This window comes from Phocoena phocoena, chromosome 18, assembly GCF_963924675.1.
Source record: "Phocoena phocoena chromosome 18, mPhoPho1.1, whole genome shotgun sequence".
Lineage (NCBI taxonomy): Eukaryota > Metazoa > Chordata > Mammalia > Artiodactyla > Phocoenidae > Phocoena > Phocoena phocoena.
The window spans coordinates 53502275-53528261 of NC_089236.1; the positions used below are offsets into that span (position 1 = coordinate 53502275).

Genomic DNA, 25987 nt, shown 5'->3' on the forward strand with positions numbered 1-25987 from the left:
TTCTAATAAGACTTTATTTAAAAGCACTGAAATTTGAATTTCATATCATTTTCCTGTGTTGTGAAATATTCTTTGGATTTTTAAAAGCCATTAAAAATCTATAAACCATTTTTGGTTTACAGGCCTTTCACAAAAACAGGTACAGGCCAGAATTTGGACCACAGGCCATAGTCCACCAACCCCTATATTAAAAGATCAATAAAAAATGGTAAGTTTTACTGGTCTTTATAGGCTAATTCAACATGAGCCGACATCAAGGGTTACAGTGCTTCTGACATCCTTTATTCAATTCACATAGAAAAGCATGCAGTATTACTGTAAAACGGTACAGTATTAATGTAAAATGTTCAGTGCACATTAGATAAACAAGTCATTAACATACAAACCATTTTTAAAGGCCTATATGGGCATACCAAACATGTTTAGAATAATATACCTTTTCAGAATCTAAATTAAAAATTGTGCTTCGCTCACCTATTCTCACCCCCTTTACACTCTTCATGAAAAAGTTTTTTGGGGCCTACATAACAGATAATCTTTTAGCCAACTGAAACTTCTTTTTCTTAAGTAAGGAAAACAGTGCAAGCAAGAATGCTACCATGCATACAGCTTCCATGAAGAACAGTAACATGCAAACAAGAACTTTACCACTCCAAAGAAAGTTCCCCTGGGACATAAGTGGATCAAGAACTTGGCAATGAGCGCTCCTGCACCTGTATATCTGAAACGATGAAGCTACCATGTTTAGGCTCCTCCAAACACAACTGTTCCATGACTTCTTGCTAAAGTAGGCTCAATTTCTGATTTTCAACACACACAAAAAGATGAGTGAATGAAAGCTACCTGACATAAAACAAGTATTTTCATATAGAAAATGTATTCTTTCATACTAGCAACACATTTTCACAAAAACTGGACAGAACCCAATGTTAAAAATGCAAACATATACATAAAACTTAAAAAAAAAGTAGATGAGTATTGGACTAAGGTTCGAGTGCTATTTCTCCATCATGGCCTTGAATAAAAGTTAGGCTATCACTAAACATAAATAAAAAGGGGCAGGCAAAATAATTTCCACCCTAGGAAAAGCCTTAAAGAAACTCAAGTGTCTTATGAGCAGTATGTGGACAACACCGAAAGTTTTATTTAAAAATTCCAAGTTCTGAAGATAACTGAGGCTTACTAATAGGCCATTGTACCTCAATAGTTAAATCAAGATTCAAGAAAACAAAATATACCCAAACCAGATATGTATAATATTCATTAAAAAGAAACTCTCACCCTACCTTGTCTGGTCAAAAAGATCCCCAAATGAAAATGAAAAAGACTAAAACTCTTCAAAGTGAACAAAAGTATCCTGGGTACAGGCTAATCCACCATTCTGACTTGACACCTGACGAAAGATTATCAATTCAAAATGGTATAGAGCTTTTATGAGGGGAAAAAACTAACTTTGAAATCTTATATTCCTCTCAGGACAAAAACATAAATGACACCTTTCTAATTAGTCAACTTTTAGTTGCTTTTGATGGGCTGGCATTGGAAAGGCTGCTCTGGATTTTTCTTTTTGTTGATTGATTCACATTTTTATTCCTCTTTTCGGGCACAAAGGAAGCAGACCAGGGAGACTGAAGGTGGCTATGAAGACCATGCATCTCTGAGGACATCTTAAACAAAGATGACCCAAACCTTTGATCTTCAAATAGCCTGTGTGAACTGCTTAACAAAACACCCTGGGAAAACTCAGTCTGAAACAAACAGCTTGGGGGTTTGATTTCATTGGTTCCTGGGTTAGAACTGGGATGGAGTGAAAAATCTTCATTCATTTCCTGGTCAGATGGAGAGAGGAGAAAAAAAGAATTGGGTTTCCATTCATTTCCATTTTCTAACTGATCAGTAGTTATAGAACCTTTAGAAAGGTTTGGTTTAGTTCTTTCTTCCAGCTTATCTGGTTCCTCAAGGAATTCACTGCCTTGAGATGACTTTGCTAAGCCATCCAAATCCAATGACTTAAAACCGTTATTACAAGGGCTCTTGCTGTTGTCTGACTCTGACATCATTGAATCCAACTCCGAGATTTTGTCAAGGTAAGCCGCATCCATTGATGCTTCGCTGGATGTTCTTGTCCGATTCATTTCAAAGGAGCGGAGAGAATTCAATCTCTTGGATAAACATGAGCCTGATTTCTCACTCAATTTTGAAGAAATTTCTCCAACACAATTTGCTATCGTGTTCTCTTCTGAGCTTTCAAAATCCAAGCTGGGGTCATAGCTCGTGGAACAACAATCCCAAAACCCTGTCTTTGGGGAAGTAAAACATTCTGATTTCTTCTCACTTTCACTTCTATCATCTTCTGAAGAATCTTTATTACAAACATTCGGAGAATCACAAAAATCATCAAACACCAGTTTTCTGAGATGGTTTGAGTGCTTTCTGGAACCTCCCGCTTTGACCACAGAGCTCTCTCTATTTTCTGGCGTATTGAGCTGAAGGCAACTAAGGGACAAAGGAGTACAGGGAGCTGGAAGATCATAGAGTTCTTCATCTTTGTAGGATACACAATCACTTGGCTTATTACCCCATTCTCTTTCCAAATAAGTATCCATACTTGTATCTGTCACATCTAACATTATTTCCACCCGTTTGTGATATAAGTCTTTGTTCTTAGAACAATTTGGTTCTGTTTTGCTGGTGCTTTCCTGTCTGACAGAACTGCTAGAAGGTTTTGCCAGGTGTGAATTCAAGGTTGATGAGCCAAGCTGCTTTCTGGCACCATCACCTTGATTCTTGGATGCCATATCCTCCTCGGTGCCTTTGCTCCCCTTGCCATCTGTAGAAAGTGCTCTCTGGCAAATGGAATTCATAGCTTCCTTCTCATCAGTTGAATTTTTTAGCTGTGTAATTTGAGACTCTAGTTCCTCTATATATTTATCACTTCGTTCCAGGGCTTTCTTGAGGCGATTGGTTTCACGTTCATACTGTTCTACTTTGGACTGAAGAGCAGCTACTGTAAACCTTCCAAACCTACAAAGAATGGAAGGATCGTTAACCTTATAGTTCAAGACTTTTTCTTTCCTTTTCGAAGTTTAAGAGTGCAAATTGTCTCCACCCATTCTAATTTCACATAACAGTGACACTTCAGACCACTCAATGAACAGGATAAGAGCAATGACAGATGTAGTACCTTCAAAAGAGGGTTTCCCCATTTATGTACTAATAAGCATATGATAATAATGGCAAAGGCCTAATAGGATACTTCTGTGGTCAAATCATACTAGTAGTAGCAGTGAGGCAGAAACTCACTGATAATTTCCCTCTTAAGAGCTGGCACTATCAATTCAGCTCATATATGCATGAAGAGTTATATCCTAAAACAATGGCAAAGATTTATGATAACATTTGAACAGTGGTCCACATCTTGAAATATTTACATTCAATCATTTTCCTATAGTACAGCACTGTTTTACAATACATTCCTTATACAATGTCACCTTGTCAAACATAAAATGCCAATTTGAAATTCAGAAATCTTAGCAGTTCCAGCAGGAGTGGGTTTAAATACTTATTTTGATCCTTTCAATTGTAGCTACCCTTGATCTGAGGTTTTTACTTGGCCTTTCTGAATACTGGGCTTTAATTCATTTCAGCTCTACTTATTTTTGGCATTTCACAACTGTGTGGGACATCAATTTCATTTCTTCCAACTTTGAGGTACAAAGTCAATGCTTGTGCTTCCAATGTATTACACATAAAAACATTTTCACATTTTCTGAAAAGGAACATTTTGAAGAATAAATGAAAAAGAACACAACAAAAAATCACTCCTCTCACTTGGGATTACCTTGTTTCCACTATTCCCTTAAGAATGGGTACTGGGGTTCAGCTAAGAAAACAAGTTTTGAGCACCTAGTATGGCTCATGGTATATTTGGAGCTGACAATAAAAGGATCAATAAGACTGTCCCAGCTCCAAGGGACATAAAGTATCTATCTTAAATTCTATCTGATCTGAATACCAAAGGAAATTTCATCTTTCAGGAAACTGCTTCTTATGAGTCAGTAACCATAAGTCTTACATTCTAACCCCATGAAAAATAACTTCTCTCCACAGAAGTTCTTTTAAAAAGCTTTTAAAAAAAAAAAAAAAAAAAAGCTTTTTCTTAATCATCTTTTTGATGACGTAAATATAGGCCCATCTTGAAGAATTCAGGGATTGTCTGTTTTGAGCAAGGTACTTGAGAAGGTGACTTCTACAAATTGTTTTAATCTATGGGTTTATCTTTTTCTTTCTTTTTTCCCTAATTACAAAAGAATAATTACAATTAAGAAAATGTACTAAGTATTAAAAAATTAAAACGGAGAAGAAGCCAACAGTAACTGTACCTCTTTGCGTCAACAACTATATGTTGTATGACTCTCATTCAACACCCATCACCTCCTCCTAAACTGTAGCCCAGTTCACTCTCCAGCTCCTCCCCTACATGATCCCTGCTCTTGGCACTAAGGGAAAAAAGCAGGGACAAAGGTAAATATAGATTCATAAAATCTCAGGGTTAGAAAGGACCTTAAAAGACATGTTGCCAAATACTGACCTACTCACTGCAATTAACTGATCTCCCAGAAAGAGCACACTCCCATCAACCTCTAAAAATCAAAGCAAACACCAGAGCAACTTCAGTAACAAGCCTCCTTGGTTTTTTTTGTTGGTTTTTTTTTTGCGGTACACGGGCCTCTCACTGTTGTGGCCTCTCCCGTTGCGGAGCACAGGCTCCGGACACGCAGGCTCAGCGGCCATGGCTCACAGGCCCAGCCGCTCCGCGGCATGTGGGATCTTCCTGGACCGGGGCACAAACCCGTGTCCCCTGCGTCGGCAGGCGGACTCTCAACCACTGCGCCACCAGGGAAGCCCACAAGCCTCCTTGTTTTAAAGACAAAGTTTACTACTATGAGTATTTGGTTAAATGAATGATGGGAGTTTTTCCTTTTTCACCAAAGAAAAATGTTTTGTTTTGTATATGTAGTATTTGACAGAGTGGTAGTTTCTGCAAGAGAATTTTAAAAGGTGGACAAAGATCTTTAAGTTCATTCAGCAAAAATATCTGTGAGTTCTTGGGACTTCCCTGGCTGTCCAGTGGTTAAGACTCCCCACTTCCAATGCAGGGGGTTCGGGTTCAGTCCCTGGTCAGGGAACTAAGACCCCACATACTGTGCAGTGTGGTCAAAAAGTTAAAAAAAGTAAAAAATAAATATTTGTGGGTTCTTGACTGTAACTACTCTGGCATAATCAAACAACCCACATATTTTTAAATGGAAAAACTATGTAGCATGTTTATTTAATGCAAACAGCAAAAGTGACAGCCTTAAATTTGCTTGCCAAGACAAAATTTGCTTTTTCTTAAGTGCAATTTTTATAATAAAACTATCCTCAGATGAAAAATAAAATCAAATGGTTTAAAAGCAAATAATGTTACTAGATAGTAAGTCAGCTGTTACCAAAGGATGTCCTTGGGAACTCAAAGGCCTACATAAGTAGTGACAAATAAGGAATGTTTCTCCAAATATTAGCAGCTTCTTATTCTAGATTTTAGTCTGGAATTTCAGACATAATGTCATTTTATGATGCTATATTTGCCCCTAATTTTTTTATTATTATGTTTTTAAAAGAAGTTAGTTAACAAATGTTCTGAGCTGAAGTCAAAATGATAGCCTAAGTATATTTTTTGTATTACTTCAGAGAGAAAGCTGAAGTGCCATGAGAACTAACAACAGAGGCCAGCAACTAAGCACATATGAGAGGGACAAGCAAGGAGGAGTCACTGATGGAGCCGGCTGTTTTCTAAAAGGTCAATGCCCTCAACTCCCCTAAGTTCTATTTCAATACTCTGCAAGTCTGTAACACTTCAAATATTCAGACCTTTTTACCATTCTAATAAGGGAACTGTGCTGGTGGGCAAACTAAAAGAAATATATAGTGAAACCCAATGAACTGATCAATTAATTTATCAGTCCATGTAGCTTATCTGTTTTCTGTCTCTCTCTTCACCATTAGAGTATAAGCTCCAGGAAAGCAGGAATTATGGCTAGCTCCCTAGAACAATTCACAGTACACAGTAGTTTCTCATTAAATATGTTTTGAATAGATGTTATTTTCTTACTTTAAGATACATCAATGCCTTACATCAAGACAGAGCCAACACCACAGGATAATCCAAAGGTCCTTGGGTCTCTTTCACACGTAAGCATTATGAGTCACTATATTACTAAACTAAATGTTTCATACATTTGACTGCTTATTTTCTTTTTTTCACTGACACCAGAGAAAGCAACAGAGAATGACATACATACACAGTATAGTTCTTTTTATTGTACAGGCTTGCTGTTCTACACTCTACTCCATCCAAAAACACTTTCCACTTTCACCTTAGCAAAAGAATGCAAACAGATGAGACTTCTGACATATTTTTAGCTTACCCTAGATACCAATATTAAATTTGGCAAGAGACAACTTACTTGATCATATAGAAATAACAATTAGAGATGCACACCTGATGCTATACTTCCATGGATGAAAACAATGAGGATAAGAGCTTATTTAACTTTGGGTATTAATACTCTCTTATTCACACTAATTCCAGATATTTCCAGACTACATAACATTAAGAAGGCAAGCCAGAGGGATTTCTAATATCATTTACCATACTTCCTTTTCCTGCACAAATTTCAAAATGGAGTATTTTTATAAACATTCCATTAGAGACCAGAAGGCTTTGATTTTCAAAGCAGCAGTGATGGCCAAGGGCTTCATTATGTCAGAGAAAACATAAAGCAGTTTGGGGGCTGCATCTGATATCAGAAGTGTGTTTTGCTAAAATCTAAGGAGAAGCTTAAAGGATTCTTCATCTTGCAACGTTAACTGATGTACACATTATGGCTGAGAGCTCCCCTGTTCAAAAAGCTACATAAGTACAAGACTGGTCCTGTCCCTACTAGAAGTAAGAGAAATGAAAAGTCCTATTGGTTTGACCTCTGAGGTATTATAACTAGAGTAAGGGCATCTCTAATAATGAAAAGTTCCCAAGACCACATTTTCTCATAGCTCATCACACAGGAGGAACAGGACGTGTTTGAAGAGTGTCAGAAGAAAGCCAATGTGATAAAAGAATAAATGCCAGAACCAAGTGTCAAAAGAATTAACCTCTAGTGCTATGCAGCCATTAACTAGCTGTGAAACTTGAGTAATTTACTTTGCCCCTCTAGTTCTCAATGGCAGCCCCAACAAAAGGGATTAATGCAGCAAAGCCCAGTGGGTTGCTGAGACCACCAAACTTCAGAAACATCTTCTTGAGGAACAAGAGGGGTTCTGGGGAAGTGAGCCCCTCTGCCTTCCACGTACCTTTGATTTTATATATTCTCCTTACTTACTACCTGAGGTAAGAGTGAAACAAAGTGAAAGCAATCTTTGGATATGGACCAGCTTTTGTGATCCAGCCTGATAGGTCTTCAAAATCGAGGTCCTTGATGGTTTCGATATGCACAAATTTCAGTTACCACAGTTTAGTTAAATACCACCAGTCACTGAACAACATGGTTCAAATTTACCACATTATATTAACTGTGAGTAGCTGCATAAAGTAAAACTTCACTGCCAGCTTTTCAGTTCACAAAACACTATATAAACAACAGACCGTGCATCATGAACAGTGACCAATCAGGTCACTTCTCTCAAAGTCTGAAAGTGACTGTGCACCTGTTATTCACTTCATACACAGACAATAAAACATATAGTTGTGCTGTCACATGACATTTACAAAAATGGATAATCAAAAGATAGCACTAGGCAACAAAGATGAGGTTTGGCAAAGAAATGGAAAAGTGATTAATGCCAGTAGTAAAGTTAGAATCAAATGTAAGTGTAGAGAAGAATAGCTGACTGTGGGAATGTTGAAAATGTCACTATTTGAGACATCCTAGGTAAGCCAGAGGAACTTGGGAAAGGCGAACTTGTTGACATAAATGAAAGAAGTGGCTGTGATGAAAAGGATAAAGATGTCTAGAGGAAGTGACAGGCTGGCAAAAAACTTCACATTAAAGCAACATGGAGCTATTTCACAATACTGAAAGCACAACAGGATTAAATGTAAAGCTGATGCAAACTTAGGAATAGTTGTTGAAGCGTTAGAAAAGTTGCTGCCTTCATATCATAAGCTATACGCTAAGAAGGCAAGCACTATTCAAATTATTCTCCGTAAGTTTTTTATAAAGAAATAAAACATTTCAATTCTCAATGTTTCTAATGTTTTAAATTGTACTATAAAAATATTAATGTACTAAATAAGTATCAGTTTTACTATTTTTTCATCTTCATATACATTTATAACTGACAGTAAGAGATTTAATGTTTTGATAAAAATTATTAAAGTTTATAGAACAATTTGATTTTTCTCACTGATTATTGAGATTGCTTTGCATGGTTTTAGGTTGAATGGTCATTTTTATGATTCTATACAACCATGCAAAGTGAGGATTACCTGTACTAAAGTAATGCTTGGTATGTGGGAAAACCAAGTAAACTTGAGTGAGCCTCAATAATTGTTTTTGAAAGAACTGTTACATTTACCTAAGAAAAGAATGACCCAGGCATACAGTAAATTTTATTGCAGAGATGCCTGGCTATATAACTGCAGTTGCATATCTTCTCATTCCCTGACTTATGGAGATACTAGGAAAGTATCTTCTTAAAACATGGAAGAGACATAAAAGTTTTAGGGGAAAAGATTTTCTACTGTTCCTTTCCCCTTCCTAAGTATTTTCTCCTACAGCATAATATATGGGTTAAAGATTCCTTAAGTTTGCAAATGCCTCTTTTTGATTACACAGAACTTCAGTGAGTGGTCTGTGATATGAGCTCTTTAGGATCTGAGTTTGGGCAGGGCTGGGAAGGAAAGGGGGAGGTCCAGTGCTGTGCTCTGCTGTACACATGTGTGTACAGGATGCGGAGGAGGCGTACTCCAGGGAAAGAACACAGGGAGGACCGGCACTGTCGGCAGCTCAAAACTGTACTTGGTGGTGGGGGCCTTTCTCTCACCTGCTCCCAATGAGCTGTCTGTGCATTACTCATATCTACCCTCATCCCTGTGTATGTATCAGGAGGATGGGGTAGAGCGTTCTGTCTTTAAACTACTAGAGAAGCTTTGGAAAGTGCCCTATACATTTTAATCCACTGCTGAACCTGATGACTTGCCAGTGTTTCTTCAAGAGAGTTTTCTCTGTTTAAAATGAAACACTTATGAAAATGTTACATTCCTAGAGAATCTGTTAATCATAAAAGTACTGTCTATAGCCAATCCCTGTCACACTAGTTGAGTCCACAAAAACATATTAAACAACATGAGGCATACCAAAAGAGAACAGGAAAAACCTCTTCCCTCCTGAAGACTCAAGATAATGTTTCTATTCCCTGGCCCAACATCCGAATAAATAAATAAATAAAGGCAAGTGAACTCTGGGGATGGAAATTACCAAAATTAAATGTAACAGACAAATCTTCCACAATGCTCTAAGTGACTACTAACGACAACGCTGGTGACAATAACAGCAGCAGCCACAATTCACTGAAAGTTTACTTGTGTCAAGGACATTGCTATATGCTTGATATATATTAACTTACCTAATTTAATTGTCATGTTAACTTTATGAAGCAAGATCTATTATTCTTATTTTAAAGATGAAAAATGAGATGCTTAAAAAGGTTGTCTCTTTTTCCAGGTTATGCAGAAAGGAAGCAGCAAGAAGCCAAGTCTGTCTGAGTCCAAACACCATGTATGAAGCCATATGAGATGCTTGAACATGAGATCCTTTCTTAAATAATGTCAGCACCTATTTATACTATGACATAGTATAAAACGCAAGCATGTCTACTGAGTGCCAAGTCTGTATATATGGTCAAGGGACTAAAATTGTTGTACTATTTATTAATACATACATTTGCTATTAGAAATATGGAGAGGAAATAACAAGATGTAGAAATACATTCAGATATGTATGCACAAAGCCAATAAATATTTATCAAACACCTATTATGTTCTAGGTATAAGTTCAAGAGTATTTTCAAACTTCCAAAGATCATTTATTAAAATGGCCTTGCAGGAAACTACAGCACAGACAGATCAACCTGGCAAATGCCAACCCAAAAAGCATGACTATTTTAACCAGATATGAATACTAAATCTGAACCAGAACCATAAACTGGAAGCTCCATCTTTAATTGTGCTATGTGTAAAAAGCATATATTATCTTCTTGTCTACCTCATGCACAATCAGCAGGCATCTTCAACTACATGGAAACAAAGGTACCAATGTGAAATGAGCAAAATTTTAAATGTATAATTTTAGGACCTAAATATCACATAGGTCCTTACTTATCTAGGGTTCTAATAGGAATAAAAAACACAAGCTATGTTATATTTCATCTTATATTGTTATATTTATCACAAAACAGAAAGTGCTCCAATATTTGGAAGAATAAAAAAAAGCCACAATTTCCCCCTAAAGACAAAGGTCACATGGACAGTGGAACTAGACAAAGAATTAAGGCCCTTGCAGCCATTCCTTCTTCCTCCACCTCCCAAAAGTCCTGTTTAAAAATTAAGGTAGGGCTTCCCTAGTGGCGCAGTGGTTGAGAGTCCACCTGCCGATGCAGGGGACGCGGGTTCGTGCCCTGGTCCGGGAAGATCCCACATGCTGCGGAGCGGCTGGGCCTGTGAGCCATGGCCACTGAGCCTGCGCGTCCGGAGCCTGTGCTCCGCAACGAGAGAGGCCACAACAGTGAGAGGCCCGCGTACCGCAAAAAAAAAAAAAAAAAAATAAGAGTCTGATTGGCAAGCTTTCAAATGGAGAACAGAGTTTAAAAATAATAGCTCAGGAACTTCCCTGGTGGCACACTGCTTAAGAATCCGCCTGCCAATGAAGGGGACACGGGTTTGATTCCTGGTCTGGGAAGATCCCACATGCCATGGAGCAACTAAGCCCATTCATCACAACTACTGAGCCCACACGCCACAACTACTGAAGTCCGTGCACTCTAGGGCCCGCGTGCCACAACTACTGAGCCCGCATGCTGCAACTATTGAAGACTGCACGCCTAGAGCCCGTGCTCCACAACAAGAGAAGCTACAGCAATGAGAAGCCTGTGCACCACAACGAAGAGTAGCTCCTGCTCACAACTAGAGAAAGCCCGCATGCAGCAACAAAGACTCAACGCAGCCAAAAAGAAAAGCTCGTATTATTAACACAACTTTAAAGAAAGGTTTATTGTGTGTGTTTATTTTATTGAACTAACCATGCATTTGTATTTAAAAATTGTGGTGAAAGTTCTTGCTGCAATACCTAGAAATTCCTAATAGAAAACACCCAAGTGCTGGGCAGCATATGTAAATTGAAGAGGAACAGGTTCTTTTTTGTGGTTAAGTCTCTAAAAAGGGCTAAACCACATCTATATTCACTGCCTGAAGATGGACTACTCTTTTTACTGTGGAATAAATTCCATTCTATTTGTTAAATATATCTCATTTCAATTCCATGCAGAAATGCCCTAATTTTCTGCCCTAAAAGATCAGCCTCAAAGTTGACATGACATAAATGGCGATCCTAATCTTTCATGGAAGGAGAGAACCTCGAGACATGCTATTTCATATCTTTTTACAGTTCTCAGAGGAATAAAGGATTTATACCTTTTCCCAAAATATACTAACCTTAACAACAAAAATAAAATCTCAATAGTATAAAAGAATGCAACTGTTGTTGGGTGAAAAAAAGCATACTTAAAAATCTCTGAACTAATAGTATCTATACATTTTTCACTACAGTTAAATCAATCTCTCTCTCTCAGCATGAAGAACAACATGAAACAAAATAAAACAAAAAACTGTGATCCAGCCACTCTGTAATTATTGCTCAGATGATAGTTATTGAGGACTAAGGCATGCTGAGAGGTGATGAGGAAGGAAAACAAAAGGAGTAGAAGACATTATCCTTGTTCTCACGCAGTTCGTAATCTTTCTGACAACCTTACCGCTTAGTCATTAGCATGCACTACAGGCTCCTAAAATATCTTATCAATATAATAAAGGCAAGTTGACAGAAAACTGCAGTAAATGTCCACCCCCAATTAGCTGAGTAGCCAGAGAAGGGCCCCTCAGGCAGCTGAGGGGCCTGAGCACACCCAGCTGTCACAGTCTGGCCCCAGGGTATCATCAGGCTCCCCTGACAGTCTACAAGTTCCCCTTCCGGGAAAACCAAAGGGCACAGCAGAATCAGTCAACGGATCAGGCTGGGGTCAAATACCAGGAATCATGGCATTTGTCAGAACAGAATCGTGAGAAACAAAAAAGGCCAGAAAAGGTCAAGAAGAGAGAACAGCCAAGGCTAGCAAGAGCAGAGATGCTGCTGAGGAAGCCAGGTGTAGTACTGGCACATCTTGAGACACAGTTTAGGAAGAGCAGACCTGTGAACCAGGAAGGGGCACAGCTCACTGTCACCATGGAGACAGGTAAGGGCAGGAAAACCTGGTTCAAGTAAGGTGACTCAGACCAGAAACATCGTCCTGGAGCCAGGCAAGCCCTGACACTACCTCCTCTTTTCCTCTTTCTATCTCTCAATCTCTAGTACAATTTTGGAAAACTTCAGGAAATCCCTCTACTCTCCTCATTTGGAGAATGCCAGGAATCTCTGACTTTCTGCCCTCTTAAACCCTATATCCCTTAAGCTTCAAGAAAGCTCAAGATCTTAATTCCCTGGTCAGTTCCCTCCAAGCAGCAGTATAAAGTATTAGAGTGTAAAGACTCCTTCCTTCTGCCATGTCCCAGAGGAAAAATACACACACACAAACACTCACACTTTATACAGATACACACTGAGTTCATTAAAAAAAAAAAAAAAAAAGAAAAACATGTCTTGGGCATTCCCTGGCAGTCCAGTGGTTAGAACTCTGCGCTTCCATCACAGGAGGCATGGGTTTGATCCCTGGTTGGGGAAATAAGATCCCGCAAGCCGTGTGGTGTGGCCAAAAAAAAAAATGTATTAGTTCCAAGGAGCTGGCAGATTAACTGAGCATGACAGTCAGAGCTGGTCAGTATACGATGTAATCCTTAAAACAGTATGATAAAAGAATCATCTTGGAAATCTCGGAGGGTCTCATAGATAAACTGACAACTGGGCTCGATCTCAAAGGATGGGTAGGGATTAACCAGGCAGAATAAAAACAGAGAGGCTAATGGAGAGGACCAGGGAAGGCAAAGGAAAAGACATGAGCTAAGGTACATGTCATAACATGGCAAATCTTGGCCCAGGGAGAAATTCAGCATGGCCACAGCAGAGTATAAGAAGAAGAAGGTTGGAGAGGTGCTAAGAAGGCTAAGCTGAAATCATATTGGGAAAGCGGCTCCTGTACTGTACTAAGAAATTTGGGCTTCAATTTGTGAGCAATGGGAAATCACCAAAGGTTATTAAGCAAGGCAGTGAGATGATCAAAGTTATATTTTAGAATTCAGGCAACAATAAAGCAGATGCTCCAGAGTTGAGAGAAGAAAAGAAGAGCAATCAGTCGGAAGGTTGTTAAAATCGGCTAAGCATGAAATCATCTGGATCTAAACTAGTGGGAACAAGAAGAAGATGCATTACCAAGGCATTTAATAGGTAGGATAGAATATACTGAACAGTTAGGTGTGGGGTGAGGACAAGGGGTGGAGAAACATAGGAAGACTGGAGTTTTTTGTTTGTTTGTTTGTTTGTGGTACGCGGGCCTCTCACTGTTGTGGCCTCTCCCATTGCGGAGCACAGGCTCCGGATGCGCAGGCTCAGGGGCCATGGCTCACGGGCCCAGCCGCTCCGCAGCATGTGGGATCTTCCCGGACCGGGGCACGAACCCATGTCCCCTGCATCGGCAGGCGGGCTCTCAACCACTGCGCCACCAGGGAAGCCCTGGAGTTTTTATCTTAGGCAACCGGACCAGTAGTAAAGCCATGAAGGAGCATAGGAACAAAGCAAGAGGATAAACAATCTTTTGTGTGGGATGGATAATGGATACAGTTACTTAGACACAAACCTCTACCAGTTCTTTGTGTTACATGCTGTGCCAAGGACATACAATTATTTCCTTTAATCCTCAAAACAGTACATTATCCACATTTTATATAAAGAAAGCAATGGCCCCAACAGGTCAATTTATCGAATGTTATTTATCTACTTATTTAGTTATTCAGCAAGTATTTATCAGGTGCCTCTCAGGTGCTGGGGTTTTGCAAGTGAAGGACATAGACAGCAAGGCTGGACTCAAGTCATAGGCTGCTTTCAGTTTTCATGTCACCTCAGAAGTTATTTGAGAACAAGCCTTCTGCACTTCAAGTTAGTTGATTTGAAATATTTAAGAATTGCTAACGATGTATTTGCAAACAATTAATGTGAAGTACATTGAATTTAATGTTGAATACTTTCAAGCATTCACCTCATAAAGCCACTGTTAAACATTAAAGAACGAGAAGGGTGGGAGGACGGAAGCAGCCCCTTGTTTCCGCACCTTCTACTTCCTTTTTTTTTTTTAACATCTTTATTGGAGTATAATTGCTCTACAGTGGTGTGTTAGTTTCTGCTGTGAAACAAAGTGAATCAGCTGTACATATACATATATCTCCATATCCCCTCCCTCTTGCGTCTCCCTCCCACCCTCTTTATCCCACCCCTCTAGGTGGTCACAAAGCACCGAACTGACCTCCCTGTGCTATGCGGCTGCTTCCCACTAGCTATCTGTTTTATATTTGGTAGTGTATATATGTCCATGCCACTCTCTCACTTCATCCCAGCTTACCCTTCCCCCTCCCTGTGTCCTCAAGTCCATTCTCTACGTCTGTGTCTTTATTCCTGTCCTGCCCCTAGGTTCTTCAGAAGCATTTTTTTTATATTCCTATATATATATATATGTGTTAGCATACTATATATATGTGTTAGCATATGGTATTTGTTTTTCTCTTTCTGACTTACTCTGTATGACAGTCTCTAGGTCCATCCACCTCACTATAAATAACTCAATTTCCTTTCTTTTTATGGCTGAGTAATAATCCATTGTGTATATGTGCCACATATTCTTTTTTTTTTTTTTTTTTTGCGGTATGCGGGCCTCTCACTGTTGTGGCCTCTCCCGTTGTGGAACACAGGTTCCGGACACGCAGGCTCACTGGCCATGGCTCACGGGCCCAGCCGCTCCGCGGCATGTGGGATCTTCCCAGACTGGGGCATGAAGCCGCGTCCCCTGCATCGGCAGGCGGACTCTCAACCACTGTGCCACCAGGGAAGCCCCACATATTCTTTATCCATTCATCTGTCAATGGACACTTAGGGTGCTTCCATGTACTGGCTATTGTAAGTAGAGCTGCAATGAACATTGTGGTACATGACTCTTTTTGAATTATGGTTTTCTCAGGGTATATGCCCAGTAGTGGGATTGCTGGGTCATATGGTAGTTCTATTTGTAGTTTTTAAAGTAACCTCCATACTGTTCTTCATAGTGGCTGTATCAATTTACATTCCCACCAACAGTGCAAGAGGGTTCCCTTTTCTCCACACCCTCTCCAGCATTTATTGTTTGTAGATTGTTTGATGATGGTCGTTCTGACTGGTGTGAGGTGATACTTCATTGTAGTTTTGATTTGCATTTCTCTAATGATCAGTGATGCTGAGCATCCTTTCATGTATTTGTTGGCAATCTGTATGTCTTCTTTGGAGAAATGTCTATTTAGGTCTTCTGCCCATTTTTGGATTGGATTGTTTGCTTTTTTGATATTGAGCTACATGAGCTGGCTGTATATTCTGGAGATTAATCCTTTGTCAGTTGCTTTATTAGCGAATATTTTCTCCCATTCTGAGGGTTGTCTTTTCGTCTTGCTTATGGTTTCCTTTGCTGTGCAAAAGCTTTTAAGTGTCATTAGGTCCCATTTGTTTATTTTTATTTCCATTTCCCTAGGAGGTGGGTCAAAAAGGATCTTTCTGTAATTTATGTCATAGAGCGTTCTGCCTATGTTTTCTTAACAGTAGTGATAAAATCATGGCATGGCAAAGCAATATAGCATGTGATTATGAGCACAGGCTCCAGAGCCAGACTCTCTAGAACTGAACTCTGTCTACTTACTAGCGCTGTGATTTGGGGGAAGATACTTAAACTTTTTGTATCTCAGTTTTTATCTTTTGTGAAATGTGCTCAGTAGGAGTACCTATCTTATAGGTTCCGGTGAGGTTTAAATGAGTTAAAACTTGAGATGTACTTATAACAGAGCCCATAGTTAATGCACAACCAATGTTACAGTATTACTGTCTTAGCCTTTATCACTGAAATTACCATGTTTGTTTAGTTGCTTGACCTCTTGTTCTGTCTTCTCCATTCTAAACTCCACAAGAGTAAGGTCACAAGGACAGCCTCAGAGGGCTGCTTTAGACTGAATGGTCAGGAAAGCCTCTCTGACTCTGACGACAAAAGGAGACAGCCACATAACGATGCAGAAGCAAAACATTCTAAGCAGAGGGAAAAAGTCCAGCATGTTGTAGAAACAGAAGACCAGTATGGCTAGAGCAGGATTAGCTGGGGGAATGAGAATGAGATGAAGTGGAATAAGCAAGCACAGACTAGTTCGTGAAGGGTCTGGATTTTATTTTAGGAAAACACTGGATAGTTTCAGATAGGAGATTTAATAGTGTGATTTATACTTTATAAAAAGCAATTTTGAGCATGGTGAAACTGAACTGGGTAGGGAAAAGAGAGACAGAGTGGAAGAAAGGAAATTTGAATCCAGGTACTGTTGTCTCCAGAACCAAGCATTTATTTAACTACTGTGCTTTGTGGTGAATTTAAGGTATAGGATCTTGAGTGAAAGTATAAAATAGATAGATGGAAACACTAATCTACAGTTTAGGAGAAAAGGCAAGGCCAAAGATTTAGATTTTGTTTTGCAATCTCAGACATACAAGTAGATGATTATTAAAGCCATGGGAGTTGATAAGACGGCTCAAGGAACACAAATACAGGAAGAAGGGAAGAACATGCAGGTTATGACTTATGAAGTCTATTCTTTCCTCCTCAGAGCACTTTTTTCATGTACTAATAATAGGAAATACTGCTCACCATCTAGAGAGTACCTGGAGCCTTTATCTTCCCCCAGAAGGAGCTGAGGCATGGGTGAAGACTGGTCCATAATGATAAGCCTTCGGGCTGCTGGGCAGTAAAAATGATGCTTAACACTACCATAGTATCAAACCCACAGATCTCACTAAAGATACAATGACATTCCCAAACACATATTTATAGAAAGGAAAGCCATTAATCCAATTATAACCAGGTTTGATTTAAATGACCTATGGAATTTTGTATATGGAGCTTTATACCCTACGCTTTAAGGTTAAGTTAGAAGCTAAGGGCATGGACATCTGCTCCGCTAAAGCCTCATGATAGGCGGCAACATGGCACAAACTCTGCCTAGCGTGACTAGAACAAAAAAAATGTCACAACTGAACAGAGATCTCAGAGAGAGGGCATGGGACTCTCAAATGCTTTACAAATCAATTCTTCATACCCCTTCGAGCGAAAAAATCACTAAGGAACTCCTCTATCATGGACAAATATATCACACTTCCTGGCACAGTTCAGGAATAGAGAAATGCAATTCTAAAGTCCTCCCTTCAGCTTCTTATTCTTGTTTCTTATCATGTGGAGGTGTGACACTTGGCATTCCCCATTAAATAGGAGACTGAGAACAGGCCTTTCTGCTTAGAGCAGAATGTAGTGGAGTACTAGATGTAGTGGAATTGTGCTAACCAGCTGTTTAAGTGGGATGATGATGGTCACAATGGAGAGATGTGCAAATTACACAGAGGACCTCTGCTCTGCTGAGTTTGAGAAGGAAGCCACCGTGTTTTCTTGGGCATGACTTGTGGCTACTCTGGAGACAAGGAACTAGAGCTGAAGGGACCTCTTAATACTGCTAACCGCTCAAGCTGTTTCCTCTTGCTCAGAATGCCTTCCTCTTCACTGAAATCTCCATCTTTCAAAGCTGGGCTCAAGTCCTGCCTCTTAGATAAAGACTCTCGTCACTCCAACCAACTGGCCATTCTGTGAACTCATATTGCTGTCTCTGCTATTTGACTTAGTAACTATTTAGTATTTAATTGTTTCATGTATTTTTTCTCATCTTCATTAGATTATGAACTTCCTGGAAGCAAGGACTATGTTTTGTTGGTTTTAATCGGAGAACAGGAAAAACTCCATATACTCATCACCCACATTCAAGAATTATCAAGATTTTGCCTCATTTCACATATATATATATATATATATATCCCTTTTTTTGTTAAAATATACTATAGTTCATATTTTAGTATGCATTTCTAAAAAAAACATGGACATTTTGTTAAGTAACCATAAGACCTAAACAAAATTAACAGTAATTCTTTGGTATCATCTAATATCTAGTTCATATTCAAATATATCCAATTGCCTCAAAAATGTCTTCTGACATTTGTTATTAATCAATATCCAAACAAAATCCATGAACTGCATTTGGTTATTATATCTCTTAGTCCTCTTTTATTGTAAATCAGGCTTCCCCTCCCATTTTGCCAATGATTTAATGAAGAAATCTGGTCATTTTTCCAATTGATTGTACCATATTCTGGATTTGTCTGTCTGTTTTCTCATAGTCTTGGGAGCTACATTTTTATTCATTTACTCAACAAATATATACTAGGAGCAGAATATTAGCCAGAACACTATAAAATGCAGGGCTACAACCGTGAATAAAACTATAGTCCTCACTCAAACAGAAGAACATGAAACAAATAATTACACAAAACATTAATTATTAGTAATTGGGATATGTGCTAAAAAGGGAAAGTACAAGGTAGTAAGAGAAATTACAGCAAGGGAACCTAACCTACTTTAGGGGTCAGAAAGAGTATTTATTTTGTATAGTTCAAAGCACCTAGGATACTGTCAAGTAAATAAACTTTTAGTATTTCTGGGTTGGTTGGGAGAGTAAGTTTTCTTCGCATAACAGTCTTGTAAACTGAAGGACATTACCACCACCTCTTGAGTTCTGAATATTAAATCTGATTCTCTTAGGAGTCCATGTTACAGAAAACTGAAAGGGCAAACAGACGGCTTTCTCCAGCTGAAACAAATTAGAAGACAAATTCAGGAAGTCTTTGGCTACATCAAGTCAAAGAAAAAGATCGCATTTTTCTGGACCACCAGTTTAGATATCGAGACAATGAATTTTTGACAAGGAATAGAATGGATATTATTGAAACCTAGAAGAGTACGATTAGTAGGATATCTGCCACACTGCTCAAAAGGGCTTTTAAGTTAAAGTTGAGAAAGGAAAAATATGCAGGTACACTTTAAGACTGGATATAATCGAGGGTAAAAGATAGACTAGAAAAACAATAGCATAGGAGATAAATGATAATCCAGATTTCATTTTAAAGATTATAGCACTGTTTTTAAAAATTATAAAATTTATTACTTTTATACAATACTATCTACTTGAGACCAATGTAAATGTCTAAGTCCCCCTTGTTGACACCAGATGTTAGTCTAGTTTTGGGGCAATAGCATGATATTTGCTTGGGTGTCCTAAAAAGAAACACCTGCTATGGACTGAATTGTGTTCCCAACTTCCCCACCAAATTCATTTGTTGAAGCCCTAAACCCCAATGTGACTATATTCAGAGACAGGGTCTTCAGGAAGTAATTAAGGTTAAATGAGACCATAAAGCTGAGGCCCTAATCCAACAGGACTGGCATCCTCATAAGAAGAGAGACCAGAGCGTGCGCACTCTCTCTCTGGCATGTGAAGACATAGTGAGAAGGCAGCTGTCTGCAAGCCTAAAAGAGAGCCCTTGCCAGAAACCGAAATTGCTGAACCTTGATCTGGGATTTCTAGCCTCCAGAACTGTAAGAAAATAAATACCCAATGTTTAAGCCACCCTGTCTATAGTATTTTGTTATGGCAGTCCAAGCTAACAAATATAACTTCCTAATTTTTTTCCTCTCTAGTATCTAAATTTTAAAGCTCTCTCTTCTGCACGATTTGTAGAATATGTCTGCACAACCTGAAAGATACATCAGAAACTAAGGTCATGTGTATAAAAAGTATACCTTGACACCTAACCAAGTAGATAAGAGAAAAATAATTTGTCAAGGCACTTCCTAATCAAGGCAATGAAACGGAATAGATGGTTTTTATTTGCTTGCATTTACTTTTAAACTCTTGAAATTTCATATGCTTTTCAATACGAATAGGAGCTCTCTTCAGGTGAACCAGATCTGGGTATTTTCAGCTGTGGTCAGCTTCTCTCTGAATCCCACTAGGGTTTTGTGATGCAGAGTAAACTAAGGCTATAAATCAAAAGCCATGCTTTTAATACCTCAATGCATTGCAAATTGATCAGGAATAGGGGTCAGTTAAAATCGTTTTTTAAGTGAAACTGTTCCTTTCCCCTGAAGGGAAGGAATGGAAGTTAAAGATAGCAAATCCCAGAGTTATATGGGATTCAGAAGTGTGGTTGCTTGTTAGAATAGACAGCAGTGAGGTTTCTTTAGATAAGATCCTTCAGTTGTTTATCAGGTAGGAGTCATGGCTATTTAAAAACATACATCCTGGTGGCTAGTATTAAATCTGAAATCTGGTGGGCAACTTTTCAAGAAATAAAAGCTACAAACAAAATGGCTTTAGTTCCATTCAGCCTGCCGTGGGAAATGGCTAATGGACAAGCATTACTATGACTGGCAAGGCGAGCTGCCAATAAATGAGAAGGGCAGAGATTCAAACCGCCATATAATAATGGCAACACTTCTTAAGTTTATTTCACTAATTCGTCAAAGTACAACATTATCTGAAGTGAAAGAGAAAAGGGGAAGGAACTATTTCAAAGTAAAAGCTATGCTTCTTTGTCTATTGGTTAGTTATCTCTGCTTTGAGTAATTATGGTTTATTTGTACCATTTCTGGATACTACACTTGTTCTACTGAAGGCAATATTTTCTCCTTTTCAAATGACAAGCAGAGAACTACGTCTGGTAGGATAAATTTCCACTGTTTGTTTATGTCTGTCTTTGTCTTTTTCCATTAGGAAAAAATGAAGTCTAATGGTTGAATGGGAAAAGTGTGGAGTTCTGATATGCCACTCCTCAGAGGGATGGGGGCCATATTCTCTTTTCACTTGTCACTTTTTTTCCCAGAAAAATAACAACCTTAAGCACTGTCTCCCATCTTTTCTCAATCTTCAAGTCTTAACTCTCAATGGTTTCTTATCATTTTAAACTAACTGTTAAGTGGGTCAATAGTTCCAACTGCTTACCTTTTGGAATGGAGTGAAAACTATCTCATCATAAAAGAATAAATTCATCTAACTGTATAGTTCAAATCTGTCCAAAATTCAACAAATGATGCCTTAAAATTCTATTTCAGATAGGCTTTTTAGTATAATGGGTAGTGTAATAGTTTTCAATGTAATGTAACAGAACACAGATTCCGGGGCTAGACTATATTGGTTCAAATCCTATTTCCACCACTTACTAGCAGTGCAGATTTAGAAATATTAATTTGATTTCTATGCCTCCATTTCATCATCTGTAAATGGAGAATAATAATAGTTCTACATCACAGGTTGTTGTACCTGGCAAAGAGAAAGCGCTATATGAATTTTAACTATGATTATTTCATAAAACATCTAAAGGGCATTATGTTACTCTCCCTACTCTTTGTTAGGACCACTAAACAGTTACATGTAAAACGAAGTGAAGGCTCACCTATCTTAGGTCACATAAAACAATCCTCTTGCTAATCGGATACAGAAAAAGGATCAGAGGGAAATCTTTTCTTCAACACTAGTCTTAACTATGACCAAGATTTTACCAGTAACATAAGTATACACTTGATGTTTAGAGGTAAGACATTCTATTTAAACTTACATGCTTCAATGAAAAGTCAAATGACAAACACAAACTATAACAGCAGCTTATTCTAAAACATTGACATAACCTGAAACATTGCTCTGTTAGCAAAATACATACTTCTGGGGTGATCTGTTATCAACTTCAGCTTTCAGGCGTAAATTCTCCCTCACCAGGCCACCATTTTCCAATTTCAATTTTTTATTTGCCTTAGAAAAAAAAATGTTGAAAATAATTAAGCACAAGTTAAAACAAAAGTGCCTTGTAAAAATAATGACATGAGCCATCTGTATTCTTTAGAGCAACAATATCAGAAAACTGAATACTAGAACATGTCTTCAGAAGCTTAAAATCACCGTTGGGAATGACTTGTGAAACTGTGAACACAACCAAGCATTTTTAATCCGTATTCCCCAAGCACTCTGCAAATCCCCTATCCAGGGAAATAAACGGAACTATGTTAGTCAGCTTAGAGTCATTAAGGGACTAAACTAATGGCAAATATGTTTTTTTCTTTTCCTTTTTCACATAACTGAATACTCTAAGCATGATAACATTATACCACATGCAATTATTCACAAAACTAATGCTAAGAATCTTGAGCTGTGAGATTGATTTTTGGTTGCTATTTAAAAATAGTTTTTAGTGATAACATAGCTTGCTTTCTTCAAAATGGCTTTCTCAAATGCTCTGGCTCACAAATTCTGGGACTCTCAGAATTGAATCAATGTTTTCTAATAAATTCTATGGATTCTCTTTTGATTTAAAAAAAAAATCCTGGGCTTCCCTGGTGGTGCAGTGGTTGAGAGTCCGCCTGCCGATGCAGGGGACACGGGTTCATGCCCCGGTTCGGGAAGATCCCACATGGCGTGGAGTGGCTAGGCCCATGAGCCATGGCCGCTGAGCCTGCGTGTCCGGCGCCTGTGCTCCGCAACGGGAGAGGCCACAACAGTGAGAGGCCCGCGTACCGCAAAAAAAAAAAAAAAAAAAAATCCCAAGTATGATTTTCTTTTTTGAGTTCTATGATCCCTAAAAACTGCTTGACAAAACATTAATTGCTAAGAAATCTAGAAGCTCAATATTGATTCTTGACAGCCCAAAAAGTAGTGTGTCTATTGTAGTCTTCTTAAAAGCTACTTCATTTAAACTCCCTAGTCATTGTGTTTTTCAATTCCAACAAAAAATAAGACTCCCTAGACTAGGAACCAATCTTACCAACCTGGCAAGAGGAATTCATTGTCTGACTAGAACATTAACATTCAAAGTGAAGGGGTCACAAGAACATTTGTCAACAAAGAGGTTTAAACCAAGAAAACCTGAAAACAGATTTTAAAAATCTGACCAATAATTTCTAGAACTTCTGACTATATTATTTGCCCATCAACACACAAATACCCCAAGAGGATGACAAGAGAAGCAGGACAGAGGACACTCTTCTGGGCACCAAGCCTAACTCTCTCACTTAGACTCATCTAGGTTCCTTTTGAGCTCTGAGCACCTGCTTATCTTCGTGGGTGCAAACCAAACAAGATTGTGGAGGGTTAATTCTTTAAGTGACTGATAAATACCATTACTGCCCCTCTGAAGACACAGGAAAAGTAATTTACTTCCTCATACACACAAACAATGAATTAAGCCCTCATAAGAGGAGGCACTTAGTGAATGCTTTTTGGTGATGAATGACAGGCTTAAATTAGAACCTCATTTGATTTCTTTTCCCCATCCCCTCTGTCAAGGTCTCTCACCAGTCCTGTGGCTCTCTAAGATTCTCTTTATGGGCTGGCTAGTTCCTCAACTATTAGAGATAGTTTCAACTTTAGGAGAATCAGGTGGGTAAAGTTACAAAGGGGAGAGTTCTGCCTATTTGTTGCACCTAAAAGAGTAATGAAGACTTCAGCTAACTTATATCTTGCATTCTCAACACTGGCTTCATAATTGTTCAAAACTCACTTAGCCCTGGAAACATTAGGAAAAAAGTCCAGGATTGGTTCAAGATGGTGGAGTAGAAGGACATGCTCTCACTCCCTTTTGCGAGAACACTGGAATCACAACTAACTGCTGAACAATCATCGACAGGAAGACACTTGAACTCACCAAAAAAGATACCCCACAACCAAAGACAAAGGAGAAGCCACAATGAGACGGTAGGAGGGGCGCAATCACAGTAAAATCAAATCCCATTTAACTGCTGGGTGGGTGACACACAAACTGGAGAACACTTATACCACAGAAGTCCATCCACTGGAGTGAAGCTTCTGAGCCTCATGCTAGGCTTCTGAACCTGGGGGTCCAGCAACGGGAAGAGGAATTCCTAGAGAATCAGACTTTGAAGGCTAGCGGGATTTGATTGCAGGACTTTGACAGGACTGGGGGAGGCAGAGACTCCACCCTTGGAGGGCACACACAAAGTAGTGTGTGCATCAGGACCCAGGGGAAGGAGCAGTGACCCCATAGGAGACTGAACCAGACCTACCTGCTAGTGTTGGAGGGTCTGCTGCAGAGGTGGGGGGTGGCTGTGGCACACCGTGGGCACAAGGACACTGGCAGCAGAAGTTCTGGGAAGTACTCCTTGGCGTGAGACCTCCCAGAGTCCACCATTAGCCCTACCAAACAGCCCGGGTAGGCTCCAGTGTTGGGTCACCTCAGGCAAAACAACCAACAGGGAAGGGACTCAGCCCCACTCATCAGCAGACAAGCGGATTAAAGTTTTACTGAGCTCTGCCCACCAGAGCAACAGTCAGCTCTACCCAGCACCAGTCCTTCCCATCAGGAAACTTGCACAAGCCTCTTAGATAGCCTCATCCACCAGAGGGCAGCCAGCAGAAGCAAGAAGAACTACAACCCTGCAGCCTGTGGAACAAAAACCACATTCACAGAAAGATAGACAAGATGAAAAGGCAGAGGGTTATGTACCAGATGAAGGAACAAGATAAAACCCCAGAAAGACAACTAAATGAAGTGGAGATAGGCGACCTTCCAGAAAAAGAATTCAGAATAATGATAGTGAAGATGCTCCAGGACATTGGAAAAAGAATGGAGGCAACGATCGAGAAGATGCAAGAAATGTTCAACAAACATCTAGAAGAATTAAAGAACAAACAAACAGAAATGAACAATACAACAACTGAAATGAAAAATACACTAGAAGGAATCAATAGCAGAATAACTGAGGCAGAATAACGGATAAGTGACCTGGAAGACAGAATGGTGGAATTCACTGCTGTGGAACAGAACAAAGAAAAAAGAATGAAAAGAAATGAAGACAGCCTAAGAGACCTCTGGGACATTAAACGCAACAAGATTCCCATTATACGGGTCCCAGAAGGAGAAGAGAGACAGAAAGGACCAGAGAAAATATTTGAAGAGATTATAGTTGAAAATTCCCTAACATGGGAAAGGAAATAGCCACTCAAGTCCAGGAAGCACAGAGAGTCCCATACAGGATAAACCTAAGGAGAAACAGGCCGGGACACATACTAATCAAATTGGCAAAAACTAAAGACAAAGAAAAATTATTGACAGCAGCAAGGGAAAAAAGACAAATAACATACAAGGGAACTCCCATAAGGTTAACAGCTGATTTCTCAGCAGAAACTCTACAAGCCAAAAGGGAGTGGCATGATATACTAAAAGTGATGAAAGGGAAGAACCTACAACCAAGATTACTCTACCCAGCAAGGATTTCATTCAGATTTGATGGAGAAATCAAAAGCTTTACAGACAAGCAAAAGCTAAGAGAATTCAGCACCACCAAACCAGCTGTACAACAAATGTGAAACGAACTTCTCTAAGTGGGAAACACAAGAGAAGAAAAGGACCTACAAAAACAAACCCAAAACAATTAAGAAAATGGTAATAGGAATATACATATCGATAATTACCTTAAACATGAATGGATTAAATGCCCCAACCAAAAGACACAAGCTTGCTGAATGGATATAGAAACAAGACCCATATACATGTTGTCTACAAGAGACCCACTTCAGACCTAGGGACAC

The 25987-nt window shown here is 39.0% G+C and overlaps 1 protein-coding gene across 1 annotated transcript in view; it reads right to left on the bottom strand.

The window, feature by feature from the left end:
- Positions 1-1508: 1508 nt before the first annotated feature.
- Positions 1509-25987, bottom strand: part of OBI1 (ORC ubiquitin ligase 1) — a 44758-nt gene continuing 20279 nt past the window's right edge. Inside the window, exons 5-6 of the mRNA XM_065896269.1 lie at positions 22110-22198; positions 1509-3024 (exon numbers count right to left, since the gene is read on the bottom strand). Coding sequence (XP_065752341.1) covers positions 1509-3024; positions 22110-22198 — 1605 coding nt within the window. The remainder of the gene's footprint in view (positions 3025-22109; positions 22199-25987) is intronic.